General features: G+C 39.8%; 1 protein-coding gene across 16 annotated transcripts in view; it reads right to left on the bottom strand.

Moving 5' to 3' along the window:
• DLG2 (discs large MAGUK scaffold protein 2) overlaps positions 1-22,202 on the bottom strand; it is a 2,338,778-nt gene that overhangs the window by 863,470 nt on the left and 1,453,106 nt on the right. For all 16 annotated transcript variants that reach the window (XM_040255566.1, XM_040255568.1, XM_040255582.1 and 13 more), the window contains one exon: positions 10,823-10,876. In XM_040255566.1, the coding sequence (XP_040111500.1) occupies positions 10,823-10,876 (54 nt within the window). The remainder of the gene's footprint in view (positions 1-10,822; positions 10,877-22,202) is intronic.

Here is a 22,202-nt window from a genome sequence, read left to right as displayed (position 1 = left end):
CCTCCCAGCATCAGAGTCTTTTCCAATGAGTCAACTCTTCGCATGAGGTGGCCAAAGTACTGGAGTTTCAGCTTGAGCATCATTCCCTCCAAAGAAATCCCAGGGCTGATCTCCTTCAGAATGGACTGGTTGGATCTCCTTGCAGTCCAAGGGACTCTCAAGAGTCTTCTCCAACACCACAGTTCCAAAGCATCAATTCTCCGGCACTCAGCCTTCTTCACAGTCCAACTCTCACATCCATACATGACCACAGGAAAAACCATAGCCTTGACTAGATGGACCTTAGTCGGCAAAGCAATATCTCTGCTTTTCAATACGCTATCTAGGTTGGTCATAACTTTTCTTCCAAGGAGTAAGTGTCTTTTAATTTCATGGCTGCAATCACCATCTGCAGTGATTTTGGAGCCCCCAAAATAATGTCTGACACTGTTTCCACTGTTTCCCCGTCTATTTCCCATGAAGTGATGGGACCAGATGCCATGACCTTCATTTTCTGCATGTTGAGATTTAAGCCAACTTTTTCATTCTCCTCTTTCACTTTCATCAAGAGGCTTTTTAGTTCCTCTTTACTTTCTGCCATAACGGTGGTGTCATCTGCATATCTGAAGTTATTGATATTTCTCCCGGCAATCTTCATTCTAACTTGTGCTTCTTCCAGCCCAGCATTTCTCATGATGTACTCTGCATATAAGTTAAATAATCAGGGTGACAATATACAGCCTTGACGTACTCCTTTTCCTATTTGGCACCAGTCTGTTGTTCCATGTCCAGTTCTAACTGTTGCTTCCTGGCCTGCATATAGGTTTCTCAAGAGGCAGGTCAGGTGGTCTGGTATTCCCATCTCTTTCAGAATTTTCCACAGTTTATTGTGATGCACACAGTCAAAGGCGTTGGCATAGTCAATAAAGCAGAAATAGATGTTTTTCTGGAACTCTCTTGATTTTTCCATGATCCAGCAGATGTTGGCAAGGCACATATTATTATTCTAATTTAACAAATAATAAAAGAGTGGTTTTGATGGATAATTTGATTTAACCAAAACTTAGGCAAGTACTAACTAGCAGACAGAGGTGGGCTTAGAACCCAGTTGCTTCTGAATTCAAAGCCTAGTCTCTCTCATTAGACTCGTTACACAAAGTGTGATGCAAAGTATGATGCACAATTGAACATCAGCTTCACCTGGAAGCTTATGAGAAACAAAGACTCTCAGGCTCCATTTCCAAACCTACTAAAGCAGTATCTGCTTTTTACGATCTCTAGAAGATTTTTACCTACATTAATATTTGAGAAATACTATGATATTCCATCTTTTGCCTTTTAGAGCAAAATAACAAATGGACAGGGATAGGCTGAGTGTAGCAGTTGAGAAATGGATTTAGATTGGCTAGATTGGATGGTGGACCAAATATTTATAGCTTTGGGTCTATTGCCAAATTCCTATTGCCTGATGGGAATAGGTAAGCCAGTATGAAGCTGTTTTCTGGCAGATAAAGATTTTTCATTTCTAGATAATACTACAAATCCAGCAGATAAAAATATCAACAACACAGTTTTAACAGTGTTCATGGGAAAAACCACAAAAAGAAACAAACTTGTTTGCTGAAAACTAAATATACTAAATGGACTTCCCAGGTGGCTCAGTGGTAAAGAATCTGCCTGCCAATTCAGGAGACGTGGGTTTGATCCCTGTGTCGGGAAGATCCCCTAGAGAAGGAATTAGCAACCTACTCCAATATTCTTACCTGCAAGAGGAGCCTGGTGGGTCGCAAAAGAGTCAAACCCAACTCAGAAAATGCACTAAAATCATCAAATTCTTCCAAACTATTTCACCACTAGAATGGTTCAAAGAAACAAACAATTCTGCTTTCTCTCCATTCATGGATAATTCTGAAAAACCATCCAATTAAAAGTGAATAGTAGCCTAAATCACAAGGGTCTATTATTGTACAAAGTAACTCAAATAAATTCATGCCTAACTGGCCAGTTCTATGACTAAGCACTTGGTCATCCCATCTCCACAATACAGCAACTTCCTCCTCAGAAGGCTCTTATTCTCGGTTTCCTGCCCCTGGGATCAATCAGAAATGCCATTTATTAACCTCGCTCAATAACACCTCCTAGTCTCCAGCCCATTCTTTGCCTCCCAACTGAACCTCACTGCTAATTTGATTGCTTCTCTATGTCCCTGAGTCCACATTATCTTTTCTCTCATTCCCTTCTCTTCTCACCAACCTTCACTCACACCGCCAGCCTTTCTTTTGTCTGATTTATCCCCATTAAACTCCTCTATTGTCCTCCACCCAAGAGTTATAGCTCTATCTGCACCCAGTGACCTTCCACATCTAAAGTGCTCTATAAAAATCTCACTGGGAATATTATAAGAATATTATGATGGTTTTTAAATAGCTTTTATATAAATGATCTTCTTGGCAGTCAAATATCAATACGATGGATGATACTAAGGACTCTCAACATTTTTGTAACCTCTTTCCTCTCCTTCTCTCTCTCCCTCACTTTCCTGAAAGGGAAGACACAGTTCTGAAATTTCTGGAACAAATTTCCTTGTCTCCAAGATTATTTCTATCTCTGGAAACAAAGTTTCAGACAACAAAGTGTATCAGAGGGAAGTAAAATCATCATACTGCCAATACTTCCTGGATGTTCCTTTTATTTTTCTATATTTTCCCTTAAACATCCTCAGTAATGTAGACAACCATTCCCTGTGTCAGTTGAATCAGATCCCTTTGACATTTTAATCGTTTATTCCTCCTAATAATTTTAAAGACCAAGATTCTTTCTTTTTTAACTATTTTTTTTTACAATGGGTCATATATACATTCTTAGCCATTTTATTTAAAGTTTTGGTGAAATTAAACAAGAAGCTAGTTTCCTGTTCAGCAAATATTCACTCTTTCCTCCACTTTGAACCTGGCAATATGACTTGCTTTAGCCACTAGGGTGTTAGTGGATATGATGTGAGCAGAGGCTATATCTGGCTTGTGTCTTAGGCGTGTCCTCTTTCATCACAGTGAAAATAACATACTTTGGGTAGTAATGTCCCACCCCCTGGGCCCCAGAATCAAATATGTGAAGCAGTAATACCCCAGCCAACCTGGCAATCTTCAGCCTGAAGCAGCTAGCTCAACCAACCAGCAAACTCTTATGGAAGAAATAAATACCTACCGTTATACATCATTGGTTTTGTGGTTGCTGGTTACACACCAAAAATTGACTGTTACGTGGAATAACAGCAAATGGTAGACCAAACTCTACCATTTTCTAGTTGAGCTAGAATAACTATATCTGTAAGATGAGAGGTTTGCATCCATTGAAATCCAAGTTACTTAACAAGATTCAAAACTCATGATTTTTGAGTTTACCGCTTCCCACGGTATATTTCCAGAAAACAGGTCTAAATATAACCACTATGAAATGAACACTAAAGAGGGAGGGATTGGGGGCAGGAGGGAAATGGAGGGAATGGAGGAAACAACATTCTAGAATCTCTCTAAATTTATTTTCCTAAAGCAGGAAGAAAGGTATTTGTTTGGATGGTGTTGATCATAGAACTCAGAAGTCTGAGTTAAGGGAAGGGAAGAAGCATGGATATAGTCAGGAGAGGACGTTTCCATGCCAACCAGCTACAGAATACAGAGGGGGAGAACATGCTACCTTTCACCAAGTCAACCTCCGGGAGCTGTACTTACAGGTAACACACAGGCTCTACTCACTCTGAACCTCTAAAAACAGAGTATTTTTCATACCTGTCATAAGACAATATTCGGTATATAATGTGTGATGTGGTCAGTCAGTCGTGTCTGACTATTTTTCAACCCCATGGACTGTAGCCCATCAGGTTCCTCTGTCATGGGATTCTCCAGGCAAGAATACTGGAGTGGGTTGCCATGCCCTCCTCCAGGGGATCTTCCCAACCCAGGAATCAAACCCATCTGTTACATCTTCCACATTGGCAGGTGAGTTGTTTAGCACTGAACCACCTGGGGAGCCCGCAATATATAACGGGGAAGCATACAGTGATTGAGTGAAACATGGAAGCTATACAGTGCTGAAACGGGGATTTTCGCTTCTTGCTTTTCCCTCACTGATTTCAGCTTTCATATAGGGGATTGCTGCTTATCTCTTCAGTTCAGCTCAGTCGCTCAGTCGTGTCTGACTCTTTACGACCCCATGAATTGCAGCACGCCAGGCCTCCCTGTCCATCACCAACTCCCGGAGTTCACTCAGACTCACGTCCATCAGGTCAGTGATGCCATCCAACCATCTCATCCTCTGTCATCCCCTTCTCCTCCTGCCCCCAATCCCTCCCAGCATCAGAGTCTTTTCCAATGAGTCAACTCTTCTCATGAGGTGGCCAAAGTACTGGAGTTTCAGCTTGAGCATCATTCCCTCCAAAGAAATTCTAAGGGTGATCTCCTTCAGAATGGACTGGTTGGATATCCTTGCAGTCCAAGGGACTCTCAAGAGTCTTCTCCAACACCACAGTTCAAAAGCATCAATTCTCTGGCACTCAGCTTTCTTCACAGTCCAACTCTCACATCCATACATGACCACAGGAAAAACCATAGCCTGACTAGACGGACCTTTGTTAGCAAAGCAATGTCTCTGCTTTTGAATATGCTATCTAGGTTGGTCATAACTTTTCTTCCAAGGAGTAAGCATCTTTTAATTTCATGGCTGCAGTTACCATCTGCAGTGATTTTGGCGCCCCAAACATAAAGTCTGACACTGTTTCCACTGTTTCGCCATCTATTTCCCATGAAGTGATGGGACCAGATGCCATGATTTTCATTTTCTGAATGTTGAGCTTTAAGCCAACTTTTTCACTCTCCTCTTTCACTTTCATCAAGAGGCTTTTTAGTTCCTCTTCACTTTCTGCCCTAAGGGTGGTGTCATCTGCATATCTGAGGTGATTGATATTTCTCCCAGCAATCTTGATTCCAGCTTGGGCTTCTTCCAGTCCAGCATTTCTCATGATGTACTCTGCATAGAAGTTAAATAAGCAGGGTGAACCAGTCTGTTGTTCCATGTCCAGTTCTAACTGTTGCTTCCTGACCTGCATACAGATTTCTCAAGAGGTAGGTCAGGTGGTCTGGTATTCCCATCTCTTTCAGCATTTTCCACAGTTTATTGTGATCCACACAGTCAAAGGCTTTGGCATAGTCAATAAAGCAGAAATAGATGTTTTTCTGGAACTCTCTTGCTTTTTCCATGATCCAGCGGATGTTGGCAATTTGATCTCTGGTTCCTCTGCCTTTTCTAAAAGGGAGCTTGAACATCTGGAAGTTCACAGTTCATGTATTGTTGAAGCCTGGCTTGGAGAATTTTGAGCATTACTTTACTAGTGTGTGAGATGAATGCAATTGTGCAGTAGTTTGAGCATTCTTTGGCATTGCCTTTCTTTGGGATTGGAATGAAAACTGACCTTTTCCAGTCCTGTGGCCACTGCTGAGTTTTCCAAATTTGCTGGCATATTGAGTGCAGCACTTTCATAGCATCATCTTTCAGGATTTGAAATAGCTCAACTGGAATTCCATCACCTCTACTAGCTTTGTTCGTAGTGATGCTTTCTAAGGCCCACTTGACTTCACATTCCAGGATGTCTGGCTCTAGATGAGTGATCACACCATCATGATTATCTTGGTCTTAAAGATCTTTTTTGTACAGTTCTGTATATTCTTGCCACCTCTTCTTAATATCTTCTGCTTCTGTTAGGTCCATACCATTTCTGTCCTTTATCGAGCCCATCTTTGCCTGAAATGTTCCCTTGGTATCTCTAATTTTCTTGAAGAGATCTCTAGTCTTTCCCATTCTGTTGTTTTCCTCTACTTCTTTGCATTGATCACTGAGGAAGACTTTCTTATCTCTTCTTGCTATTCTTTGGAACTCGACATTCAGATGCTTATATCTTTCCTTTTCTCCTTTGTCTGTACTATGCTTGTCTGTACTGTGTCTCATTTAAGGTCCTAAACTATCATGACCTCATACAACAATGAGTTTATCTGAGACATTCATGCATAAGAACTTCAGTGACCCCTTCATCACTGGCTTCATTAATCTAAAACCACTTAAGAGTTTTAAGATCCCTTAATTTACTTTCCTTAAAAAAAAAAAAAAAAGGCAGAATTTCCTTTGAACATCTTTTGTAGCTTTTCTAACTAGACGGTTGCTTAAAACTTTTCCTTGACCACAAATTTCCTCCTGTTGTTTGACTGCTATTTGCATGTATGCCAGGGAGTCGTTTCTGCAAGAATCATATATTTCTAAAACCAAATTTGCTAATTGGCAAAATTAATACACTAACTTATAATGAAATTATTTTTGAGGAGGACTTAGTTAAAATTTGTCATGTAGGTAATATTTTAAAGAAGGAAATATTCTTATGCAACATGAATGAAATACTCTGGGGAACTCTGAAATTGTTTCTTCATTAAAAAGAACTGAAATTATGTGAACAACTAGAATGTGAGACAGAAAAGAGGAAAACAAAGCATAGAACACCAGGGAATGAGAAAGTAGACCTCAAAAGGAACAGTGATTTGTTCAAGGTCACTCAGTGAATGAGGAACAAAGAGGAGGGTTAGACCTATGTCAATCTCAATGTGTACTCAATCTGCCATTTTTCAATATACAATATATTTATAGTTGAGACTTGGGGGAAGATATTAATATTTAATGTTCTCTTGGAGTCTAGCATGTTACTTCATAAGTGTTTACTGAATAAAATAATAATAAACCCTCATTAACTAGAAGTTAACAAAGCATAATTTCATATACATAACCTCATTAAGATCCTCACCAACCCCTTGGGGGTTGATATTGCAATTCCTATCTTATTGATCAATTTAGGTCCAGAAAGAGTAAATGAATAGCTCAACAACAAATTGCCATGAGAACTGGATAGTTTAGCCATATTTAGCAAACTTCCCTAAAGATCCTACTCTTAAGGAAGCTCAAAGAGGGTTTAGATTATGTACAAAAATGTTAAAGATAATTTTAAAAAATCTTTTTGAGGAATTCAAAATCAGATATTAAAATTGATATTTAGAGTATGCATCTTGTGATGACTTGGTCAGGTGGGATGGTAGGGGGGAGGCTGGCTCCAAAGGGAGAAGATATATCTATCTATTTATTTATATATCTACATATATATCAATAACCCTAGATATGCAGATGACACCACCCTAATGACAGAAAGCAAAGAGGAATTAAAGAACCTCTTGATGAAGGTGAAAGAGGACAGTAAAAAAGCTGGCTTAAAACTCAACATTCAAAGCACTAAGATCATGGCATCCAGTCTTATCACTTCATGGCAAATAGATGGGAAAAAAAGTGCAAACAGTGACAGACTTTATTTTCTGGAATCCAAAATAACTGCTGATGGTGACTGCAACCATGAAATTAAAAGACACTTGCTTCTTGGAACAAAAGCTATGACAAACCTAGACAGTGTATTAGCTGACAAAGGTCTGTATAATCAATGCTATGATTTTTCCAGCAGTCATGTATGGATGTGAGAGTTAGATCATAAAAAATGACTAAGTGCTAAATTGATGCTTTTGAACTGTGGTGCTGGAGGAGACTCCTGAGAGTCCCTTAGAGAGTATGGCAATCAAACCAGTCAATTCTAAAGGAAATCAATTCTGAATACTCATTGGAAGGACTGATGCTGAAGCTGAAGCTCCGATACTTTGGCCACCTGATGCAAAGAGCTGACTCACTGGAAAAGACCCTAATGCTTGGAAAGATTGAGGGCAGGAGGAGACGGGAGCGATATAGGACTAGATAATTGGATGGCATCATCAACTCAATGAACACAAGTTAAAGCAAACTCTGGGAGATAGTGAAGGACAGGAAAGCCTGTGTGCTGCAGTCCATGGGGTCACAGAGTAGGACATGACTGAACAACTGAACAACAACAATATAGAACCTAAAGGGATAAGGTGGGGAGGGAGGTGGGAGGGGGATTCAGGATGCGGGGCTACACTTGTATAGCTATGGCCAATTCATGCTGATATATGGCAAAAAATTACAATATTGTAATTATCCTCCAGTTAAAATAAATTAATATTATAAGTACTCCTAAAACCAAAAAAAAATCCAACAACAATATATATGACTGACCCACACTATTGTATGGCAGAAAACAGCACACTAATGCAATTATCTTCCAATTAAGAAATACATTTTTAAAATATCAAAGAATTGACATTTAAGAGAACAAGAACACTTCAATTAATTTGTTATATTTGGCCAATTTTACTAGCTAATTGGTTGGGATACCAATCTAGCATGTCTGTTCAAAATTTCTTAGCAAAATTTCTTATTGGCAAATTATTTGTACATGAAGGCACCTGGAAGTGAGTCATGAGAACCCTAAAGAAGGCTTTGAAATAATATGGATCTACTGCAAGTAAGCAGTCCTGCTTACAAAATCAACTCTCTGGGCTCCATGTCTACTTCTTCAAAGCATGCTCATCTGCTTTGGATGATGCCAATGGATACAGTAAAGAGATTTACTATAATAAAGACATAGAATCCTTTTATATATGTATTATATATAATATATTCAATAATACATACAGTTGTGTGTGTGTGTGTGTGTGCACACGCATCCCTCTCCCAAGGGTATTGAAGCCGCTGTGACAAACTGTCTTCCATCAAAAACTGCATGTTGCCAAGGGCTAAGTGAGAAAACTTTGTTCTTAGGCTGAGAGGTAGAAAAGAAGGGAGAGAAGGTGGAAACAAGCAGTCACAAGATCAGAGTTAAGTAAGGCCTCACACTCTACAGCCAGGACACCCAGGTTCCTTCTTGGCTCGGCTTCTTCCTATGCAATTCTGAGACAGTTACTTAATCTCCTTAATACTCAGTTTTCTCATCTGTAAAATGGAGAAATCAATAGTACTGTCTCATAAGGTTGTTATGAGGATTAATTGAGTTAATATTTGTTAAGCACTGAAAACAATGTCAGGTATACAGTAATCCAGATATTTGTTGTTGTTTAGTCATTAAGTCATGTTCAACTCTTTTGTGACCCCATGGACTGTAGCCCACCAGGCACCTCTATCCTGGGATTTTCCAGGCAAGAATATTGGAGTGGGCTGTCATTGCCTTCTCCAGGGGATCTTCCTGACCCAGGGACTGAACCCACATCTCTTGCATTGGTAGGCAGATTCCTAACCACTGAGCCACCAGGAAAGTCCAATCCAGATACAAATCTTTGATGAATAAAGGAAAGCAGAAAGAGTGACAGAGAGAATAGGAACATTATGTGTCTTTTATAATTGCTTTGCTTCCTTCCAACAGAGTCCTTTACTTTCCACAACTGGGGCCACTTGATTCCTACCGGTAAGCTTAACCCCATTTCCAGCATGACCCCAAATGACTCTTGTTCAGAGAGATTTAAGAAGCCCTAGTTCAGTAGTTCAGGTGATTCAGCATTAAGTCAAGCTTGCTGTTATTCTCGTCCTGACCCTGTGTCCCAGTTTTAATCACTTGTCCCTGTAACCAAGTCCCGACCCTGTACTCCAGTTCTGGCTCCCCACTCCCCTGTGGCCCAGCCTGGCTTGCAGAATCTGCTCAGGACTTTCAGTTCCTCCAAGGCAGGTGTCTCCTGAAGGACAGCCTTTAGACTAGACATGCTTTGGTTGGTACACATAGAGTTTGAATTTCTGCTGAGTTAGTTGCCTGCAAAACTGTATAAAAAATTCAAATTTCTGACTTCTCTTGAAAAATGGAATGATCTGGGAACTCTTGATCCCATTTCCCTCTGGGACCCACCCAGTGGAGCCAAGTTGCTGCTGCATGCCCCCACCTTTGGAAAGTCATGGGCTTTCTATTCCCTACTCTCCCCCTGCTTCCTGATCCATCTGTTTCTGTGATTTGCTTGGCCCATGTAGGCATTAGAGGTTAGGGTCTAAGACTGAGAATAGCTAGTACTTACCAAGCACTTTGTACTCATTTAATCAAAGACTAGGTTGTATTTTGTTCTTGTCCATTATGCCTGCAGCCCTTCTCATTGCCTCAAACCTTTTGTCTGTAGGTATCTGAATCTGCCCCATCTTCCTAAACTACTCTGCTCTACCGTATCAGTGAGGGCCACTCATGAAGCTCTGTTAGACCTCCATAAGTCAGCCACTCACCCACATTGTGCTTTGCACCACTTTCCAGTCACCCTCACCCAGCCAGACTCTATCGTTGAGAATTTTGGCCATCATAGTGGTTATATTTCAGAATAAGAACCTGGGGCTTTACTGACCTGCCTGTTCCTATTATCTCATGCTCCATGTTTCTACAAAACCATACATCTTATTGTATATTATATATAGATAGATATAGGTAGACTTTCCCTTCACAAAGTTTTGCTCCAATTCTTAATAGCAGCTTAGCAAAATCCAACAAATATTTATTGATCATATATTATATCCAGATTACCCAGATTCTATCATAGAAATTGATTTGGGTATACCTCTACCAAGAAACCTGAAAAGTTTATCTTTTGAGAGACAATTCAATCTCTTTTCAGTGAACACCTAAGAAACTAATATTATTTGATCATAATCAGCTTGTTGTTTTCTCATGATAGACCCTTGTGTTTTTCAAAACAATGGATGAAAGAGGAAAATATCAGCATGCCTAAACTCTGAGTTAGCAAATTTCAAAAGAAAATGCACAAAACTCATTCTATACATCATTTCATGAGATTATCTGGATTGGTTGAAACTGAATATGTACTGTATTTTAAATTCTGTTGATTAAGTTCTACCAGTTTTTAAAGACAGTCTTAATAAAAATGTTACTTACATAAGGAATCGTGTCCAAAGTGTCTGTGTTGACAATTATAGGAGCAGGGCTGGCCTAAAAAAGAGAAGTAGAAAAAATTTTAAATAACAAGTAGTCTATTCTGAGATAGGATCTGTTAACTTTTTTAACCAAGAGCTCAACAATATTTCTTGAGAACCTGCATAGGTACTATGTCGGGTGCTAGGGGGATAAATGAAATGACTCAGAGTTCCCTTTACCCTCCTTCCTTCAAATATTTGTTTGCTACATTGACCACAGAATAAAATGAAGTAAGCACAGAATTGAAAAGGGGAGGACGTGAGGACTTGTGCAGTGTAAGAGGCAGTGACTTCTAATAACTTTGGCAAGGAGTTAAACATTTCTTTATGAAATGACTCTGCTAAAGGATTTTGATTTTTTCTCTATGGAAGCAAAATTAAACCTAACACCATAACTCTTTTCTTTAAACTGGCTTTTGTGAGGACATTGTATACAATGCAAAATAGAAGCATTCCTTTTTTGACATTTTACATATATTCCCCTATTCTGCATGCTGTGTCAATTTTTTTTCTTTATCATTTATGTACCTTTGAAAATCTGCTTTAGAAACCCTTAGGTAGAAAATTAAAAATTAGTCAAACATGGCAGAAAATCGTATTAGTTATGCTTAAGTTCTTAAAAAAAAAACCCTACAAAATGCAGCCATTCCTTTTAAAGATGAGTAGGAATCTGTATAAAACTGATGTAGGAGTGCTACAAGCCAAGTCATTAGAAAATAAGAGATTGCAATCTATTTGCATCAGCCAATCTGACTTCATGAATATTGAGCAGATCTATTTTATAGTTTCTAGACTTTTCACAGCAACTTTTCCTTCATCCCCCAAAGGATCTTTAATCTTTCCAAATTGCAGATTTCATTTAGATAGAGGAAATGGTCTCACCATGATTAATCGGGGGCTGTCCTATACGACACGGTAGTTTGCGCAAGTGCTCAACTTTGGGGACATTTCATTAACTGTGCCCTCTGGAGTTAACAAGAGTTAACAGCTTTCTAATGTCAATCTATGCCTATGGGATCCTAATCGAAAGACAAAACAAATGGCAATCCAGCAGATTTTAGAGAACAGAGTTCCAGTTTTAACTAAAATCATTGGTCGTTGAAACACGACCCTGCTACACATGTCTACATAGTAAGTCAACTAAATATTCAGGGTTTATTTGTTAAGTCCTAATAACAAGTACTTTGTGGATAAACATAGGCTTTAGAGAAAGTTTCCACTGGAACCTACCCCAAAACTGTTAAGAAGCCTGTAGCATAGGGAGATGAACATGACATTTGGAGTCAGAAGACGTGGGCTCAGGTCTGGTTTAACAACTTCCTGATTATATGATTTGGGGGCTCAGCAACTTCTTGGTAATCTGATCTGGGGGCAAGCCCACTAACTCTCTTTGCCTCATTTTCCTTCTCTGTAGAATGGAAATAGAAATAATCACTTTCTAAAAAGGTTATCTGAAGAATAAATGAGGTGATATATTTGAATGGGCTTTGTAAATGTAAATTTCACAATCAATATTAAATATTGTTACTAGCTAATGCCCTTAACGATGGGCTATCATAAGGATATAATATTTCTGGATGGATTGTGCATTGTTTCTGCCTCTGTAATATCAATCCTATGCTAGTGACACAGTTACACTAAAGAGAACTGATTGGGTGGTGAAAATCACCATTTATTAAATACATACTACTTGTCCATTTATAATAACATGCATATATATCCTCATTTAATCTCCACAAAACCATACTGATGAGGCATTATTGTTAATATCCCTATGATACAGATGAGAAAACTGAGGTTCAGGGAAAATGAGAGCTGAGCTTTCACAGCAGCCTTTCGGACCTCAAAATTCATTTTTGCACACTAAGCTGTTCTATGAGTCCGTTACCTAAGAGTCTCTACCACTGGAGTTCTACAGTTATTTGAGCTCTCTAACTAGACCAGCCAGTAAGACTCAGGCAAATTAAAGACCACCTTGAAGGTAGAAAATGCTGCAGGGTCTTGCATAGTAGATGTTGAAAGCCATCAGGTAACTCCTTGATGGTTTCTGGTTTTTCGTCTTGATGATATTTCTTCTATGCCTTCTAATTGGTTCCTGGGACTCCCAAAAGATTTGCATCTTGTCTCCTTGACTAGACTACTGAAAACTTTCTGAATATCATACCCAGTACTTGTATTTCTTCTTGTTATCTACTATACTTTGATCAAAAAATATGCTTTGATTTGATTTGGGACTTTCAACTCATTTTACCCTCTTATAAATTGCATTCATGTGGTCTGGAAATAAATTTTATACATAGATCCATTCCCTATACAGCGCCATTTATCACTTTTTATGTTTCTGTTGCTATTTTCCATTTCATGTATGTAAATTTGGTCTTTCCAGTTAGACACTTGCAACCACAAGGATTATTTATTTTCCTAGAATTTTTCACAGCACCTGGGTACACAGAAAGAGCTCAGTAAATACTTAGGAAATATTGACTAAGTGAAGCTATAAAGTATAGTACATAGGAAATATCTCTTTGTAAGATTTGGAAAGCATTTCTGAGATAATCTTATGTTACCAACAAAACTGTGATGACTTTCTAATATCTACTATCATCTTCTTTCTTTAACCAGTCATTAATACTGAATTATCCAGTTTTTTCAAATAATAATTAGTTCATAAATGGAGGATGTAAAGTCTGTGAACCTTGAAGTACAAATCTGTGTAACGTGAAAAGCTCATTGTTCCTTCTTGGTGCTAAAAAGATCTAGAAGTGCAGTTAATTCCTACATCTATGACAGTCACTAAAAATGCATGAACAAATGTTCGTGGGTTGTGTGAGCACACGCATACCTCACGTACCTCTAACACTGGCAACTCCCGGATGCGAGTGCCAAGGAGATGCCAGGGTGGGCTGTTCTGAATAGCACAATACCCCCACGGAGCTGCTACATGAGGCTTTCTGAAAATCCCATTGCTCTGCTGCAGAGCCCTCCCCAGACCATTTTCTCAGAAGCTTCTTATAATCTGCCGGGTGCTCAGTGGCACACAGTAGCAGAGAATAAGTGCCCCAAGTGGGAGCAGAACAGAGTCCAGGAGAATTCTAGGTATGGTCCACAAATGTGCTTCTCTCACCAGATGTCGTGTTGGCTTGTCCTGCTGCCTGTTTCTTTTCTCACCTTTGAGACCATGCGAGTCCGTGCCTAGTTTGGTTTCTGCATGTGAAAACCAGGTCCCCAGGTACTTTGATAGCTAAAGTACTAAGCATCATCTCCACACTGCCTTGCCATACACACCTTCTCTCTCCATATTGCATATCCTCTTTAGTGAAACCCCTAAATCAAGTGGATGATTTAGCAGATTTCAGCATTTCCCTTCAAGTTGCTGATTTCCATTAACTGGAGAGAGTTATCAGTATCAAATATGTTAAAAGAAGACCTTTAAATCAGAAGCTTAAAGGCTTGTCTGAATGTAAACATAAAGGCTTAAGAAAATGAATCTCACTTGGGCAACCCAAACTATAAGACAAGAAGGGCTTGCCTTTTATATTACACTTTCTTCCATGTGGGAAAAGCCAGTTTATAGGAAGAAGGAAGAATAAAGCTAATCAGAGGGAAGACAGAAGCAAGCAGAGAAAATACTGATACAATCCAAATTAATAGATCAAGTTATTCATAAATTCCTGCCACCTTCCTGTCCTTGAATCCCATGGGATAGTCAAATAGTACATTATTAACTTTGCTCATGATAGTAAAAATGAAAAACTAAATGTCTATTGTTTGCCACCAAGATAATGTAACTAATAAAGAGTCTTACATTAGGAATGCATATTTTCAAAGGGGTTCATTAATTCCAACTAATGTTATATTTGTTAAGTGCCAGATGTGTGAAATACCTTGACATAAATGGGCAGGTGGTCACCAAACCAGAGGAAGCCTCTTCAAGCAAGGTACTGGCAGGGGTAGCAGAGAAGCTGGTCGGTCAAATAACACAGTCCGTGAGGTCTATTGCAGGCTAACCAGTGGGAAGGTCAGAAGACTGAATCCAGGCCTGTACCTAAATTATTTTTTAAGTTTTTGTTTGTTTGTTTTTTAATGTGGACAATTTTTTAATGACTTTTATCGAATTTGTTACAATATTGTTTTTCTTTTTTCTTCTGGCCACAAGGCATATGGGATCTTAGTTCCCTGATGAAGGATTGAACCCATATCCCCTGCATAGGAAGATAAAAGTATTAACCACTGGACTACCAGGGAAGCCCTTATAACTAAGCTTTTAAGAAGCAAACTAGAGAAGAAGAGAAACCCACACAGCTAAGTGACCTAAATACACTAGGAACTGAATAAAAACATTGATGGGGCTAGGAATCGTGTAGGGATTTCAACTGACCTGGAACATGCAAGCAGAAGGCAGCTGGCTGTCAGTAGGCCAAATTAAACAGGAGGTAAAATATGGCAAGAATAACTCATGAGCTGTTTTGGGGATACAGCATCTTTGGCTTATCTTGTCAGACTTAAAGAACAAGGCTCCTGAAGAGGCGAGTAACACTGGCTCTGTCTACAGTGTAGCATGAAGACTAAAATGGAAGCCACAGAAAATTTTAAAACGAGTCCATTTGTGTGTGCATATGATTTCAGTGAGACAAGGTGACATCTCAGAAGCTCAAGATAACTATTAGCTGGCATAGATTGCCTGCTCCAAGATATCACAGTAATTGTCCTTTAGCTTCATAATCACAAAGAAGGCTGCCATCTGGGTGAACCCTAATCAGATCATGTTCTGATTCCAACCAGGGAAATAGAACATGGGGGTTACTACCCACAAACCCATCAGGCCTGAAATAAGAGGTGTGCCATTAAATATTGAATTGGTATGCAAAAAGCCAAACTCAGGATAATTTTATTTTTATTAGGTTTTCTTCCTAATCCTCTATCATGTTGGTCCATTTTGGAAATTTGAAACTGTGATGTGGTTGGGGGTGGGAGGACTCCTGCCTCAGTTCACTGCCTCTAGTTCTCTGCTTTCCTGGAATCCTTTCTTTTTTCTCCTTGAAAGATCCATAGTTGCTTGGTTGAGTATCATCACTACCTGAAATCTTGAGGTAGTGATGATCTTTCAAGAAGATCTTTCAAATCCTGGTATGTCCTTCAAGTAAGATTAGGACCCTGCCAATAATAGGGATCTGTGATTCTCACCCCTCCCCCCCCCCGCCCCCCTACAGACTGCAGGAAAGAAGGAGAGAAAAGAAAGGGTTCCAGGAAAGCAGAGAACCAGAGGCAGTAAACCGAGGCAGGGGTCCACCCCACCCCCAACCACATCACATTTTTAAATTTCCAGAATGGTCCAACATCATAGAGGAACAGGAAGAAACCCCATTACAACCAGTTTCCTGATATAGTAACACTGGGATGGGCAATACTATTAAAGGCGAGCACTTTACTACACTTATTTATATTAATTTACTTAGTCATCAAATAACCCAATGAGACACTCTTGTTCTCAATTTACAGGTGAGAAAATACAGGTTAGGTAACTTTCCCAAAGCCATACAGCTGATAAATAAATCCATCTTCAAACCCAAATAATCTGACAGTCTGGCTCAGAGTTTCTGCTCTTTTTTTCTAAGCTATATAATTTTATTTTATTTTTTAACCATTAAAAAATTGAAGTGCAGTTAATTTACAATGTTATGTTAGTTTCAGGTGTATAGAAAGTGATTCAGTTATGCATACCTACATACATATGTGCAATATTGTTTGCCATTATAGGTTATCACAAAATACTGAATATCGCTCCCTGTACTATACAGTAGGTGCTTGCTTTTTATCTATTTTATTTATAGTAGTGTGTGTGTGTGTGTGTGTGTGTGTGTGTGTTTTTACCCTCCCCCCCGCCCCCAGAATCCATGCTCTTGACAATCATGCTCTACTACCATTCAGAATGGGAACAGACTTTACCAGAACTCTTTGGATTCTAATGATGACTAGTCACCAACAACTCAGAGGCCAGCTGAAAGCCAAATTAGACATTCACTTTGATCTGGGATGGTTCCAGAACCCTGCCTTCCTCACTCCAGCCCAGTCAGTGAGCCCTAGTGCATTGTATGTACAAGACTGTAGATGCCTCAGTAGAAGGCTAAGCATAGGCACCCTCAGGCTGACTGAATCAGGATTTTTTTGAGTAAGTTCCAAAGAAAATCACCGCTAAATGACGGATTGAAGCATATTGATGGTTACATGAGAGAGGAAAAACAAAACAGGAAAAACAAATCCACTGTAGAAACATAAACCTTTGATTCTTAAGGCCTCAGCTTCATTCTACCCTTCATTTTACAAATAGGCAATGGAGACAGAGAAAGGAAGTGGCATGCCCCAGAGCTCATAATCATTCAGTATCAAAACAGAAGATAGGATAACAACAGCAACAAGAATAACTATAAGAGAATATTAGGCACTTCTTGAAGACGACTATGTCCCAGCGGTTGTGATAAACACTTAAGATACATCAGTGTATTTACTTCTCAAGATATCCTAAGGAAAACCTTATCATTCCACTAAAAATAATAATAATAATAATAAGGCTCAAAGTGGCTAAACCACTTGCCTGAGGTCAGAAATTCTGAGAGGTACCACAGTGTGAAAGTCGCTCAATCGTGTCCAACTCTGCGATCCCGTGGACTATACAGCCCATGGAATTCTCCAGGCCAGAACACTGGAGTGGGTAGCCTTTCCCTTCTCCAGGGGATCTTCCCAACCCAGGGATCGAACCCAGGTCTCCCACATTGCAGGAGGATTCTTTACCAGCTGAGCCACCAGGGAAGCCCAAGAATACTGGAGTGGGTAGCCTATCCTTTCTCCAGCAAATCTTCCCAACTCAGGAAATGAACCGGGGTCTCCTGCATTGCAGGTGGATTGTTTACCAGCTAAACTACCAGGGAAGCCCCATATCTGGGTGTCCAATCCAGGCCTTTCCAACCCCAAAACACAAGCTGGCTCCTGATTCCTTCTCCTGAGATTTTCCAGGTAAGACTTTAAAAAAAAAAAAAAATGCAGTTATTTTCTGCCCTGAAAATGGCTAGTTTCTCTTTCCCAGTCTGAAGAGAAACTTCTCCCCATACTGACTCAGATTCAATTCCCCAGTTCTCTGAGGGTTTCTAGGTCCCTATATCACTTTCAAAACCCCACTTAAAAATGGGACAATGCTATTTTCCAGTTAACCTATTTCCTAAGGAGTTAGCTAGGGGAATAACGCACATGAAGTGAAAGAGATGTGCTCCATAGCTGTAAGGTTATGTTATTTATTACTGTGGTTGTTTTTAGCTTTTCTGGATTTTCTTCTCCTTTTCACATTGCCTCTCTGGAAGAGTCATTACCAACAGTAACACCAAGAGGCTCTGGCCTGTCACCTCATTTATCCTTACCCTGCAGTGACATAGGACAACTCCCCTCAAAGGTGAGAACACTGAGGCAGCAACAGGTGAGTGGGTGAGTGAGCAATTAAGGGCCCAGGGCTTAGCTAGCCAGGGCATAACTGCAGGTTAACGTCCATGGCAGGATGTCTCAAGAGAACAACTTCGGAGGAAGCTAAGACCCTGGTTCTCTCCCCAGCACTTAATAAAACGCAGGGATGATTATCCACCTAGCTTATCACCAGACAGGCTCAGAAAATAAGAATAAAGTGTCAGATAGATGTTTGACTTGAACTTGATTCAACTCTGCTTGCCCAAACTCTCTTAAATAATAAAAATAATAATATCCTCATTTTACAGAAAACTGAGGCACATAGATGTTAAGTAATTTGTCCAAGGTCTTCAGGACAGTAATGGCAGGGTCAAAAGTCAAACCTATCAGTCTGGTTCCAAAGTGGATAACACTTCACTACAAAACATTTGCTTCTGTTTCCTATTAAAAACTGGTAAGTGTCCAGAAGTCTGTTTTAGTCAACATGAATTCTTTCACTGATCTTTGAAAAATACACTGTAAATATTTTTCCCTTTGGATTAAAGTGATAACATGTCTGCTTGATCCTCCTTAAAAATGCAAGGTAGTATAATCTTTTGCAAAAAATGAATGATATCCTAAGGGTCTTAGTTAGGCTGCATGGAGCACCTCTTTAACCCAAGTACAGAAAAGATGGGCCAGCCTGGAGAATGAGGGACAGAAAGCAAAGACCCAGAACTAAAGAGTTTTCCTTCCTTTATAAGTTTTTTCTAGAATCAATCTAATTTGACGCAACAGATAAAAATTGTTTGTTCTGTTAGTTATGAAGACTCTTCAAACCTTCATCCTACACTCTATCCACATACCTCTTTGAACTTAGCATAAAAGGCTAAAATAAATGACTCACTAAAATTAGGTCTGTGGACCATCACTCAAACTGAACTAGATATTATATTAGATTGGCTACCTATATCGTGTTTCATAATTTAACAAGTGTGTCCACGCATATTAGCTCATTTCATTCCCACAGGCAGAGGAAAGGGAACTACCATTCATTGACCAATGCCCACTGTGTGCCAGGAAATATGGTAAGATTTCTATCTGTGCTTTTTATCTACTCTTCACAGAGCCCCAGAGGGACTGGTAGAATTCTACAGAGAAGTAAGCTGAACCTCAGAGTGCTTGAGTGAATTTCCCAAAGTCAGATGTCTAGAGAAAAGCTGACATTCAAACCTAGGTCCTCTGACTCTAAACTGTACCCCATTATTCTTTCATGGTGCCATAAATCCCACGGATGCACTCGTGAGCATTTACGAATCTAACTGCTTCATCTGTGTGTGCAAATGCCCTCTGAAGAGTGCACAGAAAAAATGGAGTCATTAGCTCAAGTCTGATGTGGGTTGGTTAATGTGCCCCATGCCACAATCACAATACCTGCTTATTTCACTGTTCCACTCGCACAGTGTTATTCCTGAAAAGAGCTATGTGGATACCATCTGCTCCACTTTGTGAAGCCATCAAAGAGCCATAAGCGTCCCAGTGCAGTTGTATTTTTCCAGTTTCAGGTATCAGAATCCTGAGCAAGCTGTCAAATACCTGGTCCCACACCACTTCTTCTGTAGTGTCTGGATCAGGGCCTTGCCCACAGTGGGTGACCTATCTGATTTCTGTTTATTTCCCTTCTGTTGTCTCCTTTCTTCCATTGGGACATAACTCTAACTACTCCAAGCATACACCTTGTTGATGCCTACCATAAGGTCACTGTTGACATTTCTTTCTTCCCCACCACATCCTGAAGCAACCACCATCCCCTTTCTTATCTTCCTAACCAAACTCCATTCACCCTGCAAGAACAATCTAAAGTCCCAGACTCTGTGAGAGTTTCCTCAATCCACTGCAGGTATCAATCTATCCATTCCTGCTCTTCCCAAATTTTAAAACATTCATCATTTGCACTACAGTTCACAGTAAACTATAAACATAATAGAAGTTATGTGAAAGCACCAAGTTCTGCCATTATTAATGAACGCTTCTTTCTGTTCTTACACATGTTGATGGTTCAGTGGCTCATGTGTGATATTTTTAATCTCCTTGATGGAACTATAACCACTGTGGTGGCAGGGCCCTCATCCTACTTCATTTCTTCACCAGCTTCATTTCTTCACCTACTTTATTGCTTTGTTTCTTCACTTCCACCAACACTCTGAACAGTGCTTAGCATACAACGAACCCAAAAGATGTTCATTAATGGGTTTTTGACACATGTGCTCAGTCGTGTCCAACTCTTCGCGATCCCACGGACTATAGCCCACCAGATTCTTCTGTCTATGGAAGCTTCCAGGCGAGAAGACCTCTGGAACTAGAACCGCAGCAACAAGAGATAAGCAACCTAAATGTCCAGCAACAGATGGAGGGATAAAGAAGATGTGGTATATATACACAATGAAATATTACTCATTCATAAAAAAGGAACAAAACTGGGCCATTTGTAAAGATGTGGATGGATCTAGAGTCTGTCATACAGACTGAAGTAAGTCAGAAAGAGAAAAACAAATATCATATATTTATGCATATATGTGGAATCTAGAAAAACGGTATAGATGAAACTATTTGCAGGACAGGAACAGACACTCAGATGTTGAGAACAGATGTGTGAACAGGGGGAGTGGGTTGGGGGGATGGGAGGGACACACACACATTAATTACCATGTATAAAACATATAGCTAGTGGGAGTCTGCAGTTTAGCACAGGGAGCTCAGCCCAGTGCTCCGTGGTGACCTGGAGGGCTGGGGTGGAGAGGAGCAGGGTTCGAGAGGAGCAGGGTTCAAGAGGGACAGGGAGTATGTATACACTGAGCCAATTCACTTTGTTATGAGGTGGACACCAATACAACATTGTAAAGCAACCATAACCCAATTAAAAGAAAAAAAATAAAATAAAAGATTCATGAGAAACCTATGAGACCAAAGTGCAACGGGTAGAAAGGGGTGACCACACGCTGTCCTCTGGCGGCAAGCTGCTCTGCCACACCGCCGGTGCTGCTGATGGGAGCGTCCGGAGCTGCCATGCACTGCAGACCATCCTATTCTGAACCACGGCATGTAAATTAAGGAAAGTTATAAACAGAAAGATCCTTCCCTGCCTACCATATGCTGGTCCTTTACACTCATTCTTTGCTACTTCTCACTACAAGCCTCTGAGGTGCACGCTATAATTATGCTCATTATGCAGATAGGGGAAGTGAGGCATGAACCGGTAACAAATGGCCCAAGGTCACAAGACTTAAAAATTAGTGGAGCCAAGACTCATTCTTTTTGACTCCGAGTCCGCTGGAGCGAGGGAATGTTCCCTGCTCTAATTTACTACCTCACTGTGGATTCCAGAAGTTGGAGAGGTGGGAGGAAGCATGGAATCTGGTGAAAAAGCTAAGGACTCAAAACACTGTGAAAAAAGTAAAATGGCATCCTAAGAATTTCTTGAATTTTTCAGATAAGTGTGAAGATATATCCAAAAAAATCCATTTCAAACTGGGCATTTATTTGCAGTCTCATGTTTTCTCTTTTTAAAAATTAATGTAGTTTTAAATATATTTTAGTGCATATTCATCTATTTTTTTAATATTAAAATGTTTTTAGTTATTTATAATGGTGTCAACCTGACATCTTAGGTAGGTCTTGCATGGCTCTCAAAAATCATAGATATCCACACACTGCTATATTTAAAATGGATAAACAACAAAGACCTATTATATTACATATGGAACTCTGTTCAATGTTATGTAGCAGGCTGGATAGGAGGGGGTCTGGGGAGAGAATGGATACATGCATATGTATGGCTGAGTCCCTTCCCTGTTCACTTGAAACCATCACAACATTGTTAATGGGCTATACCCCAATACAAAATAAAAAGTTTA

The sequence above is a fragment of the Oryx dammah genome, unplaced genomic scaffold (genome assembly GCF_014754425.2).
Source record: "Oryx dammah isolate SB20612 unplaced genomic scaffold, SCBI_Odam_1.1 HiC_scaffold_15, whole genome shotgun sequence".
In the NCBI taxonomy this organism is placed as follows: domain Eukaryota; kingdom Metazoa; phylum Chordata; class Mammalia; order Artiodactyla; family Bovidae; genus Oryx; species Oryx dammah.
The sequence above is the reverse complement of the archived record's forward strand: the minus strand, read 5'-3'. Positions and strand labels throughout refer to the sequence as shown.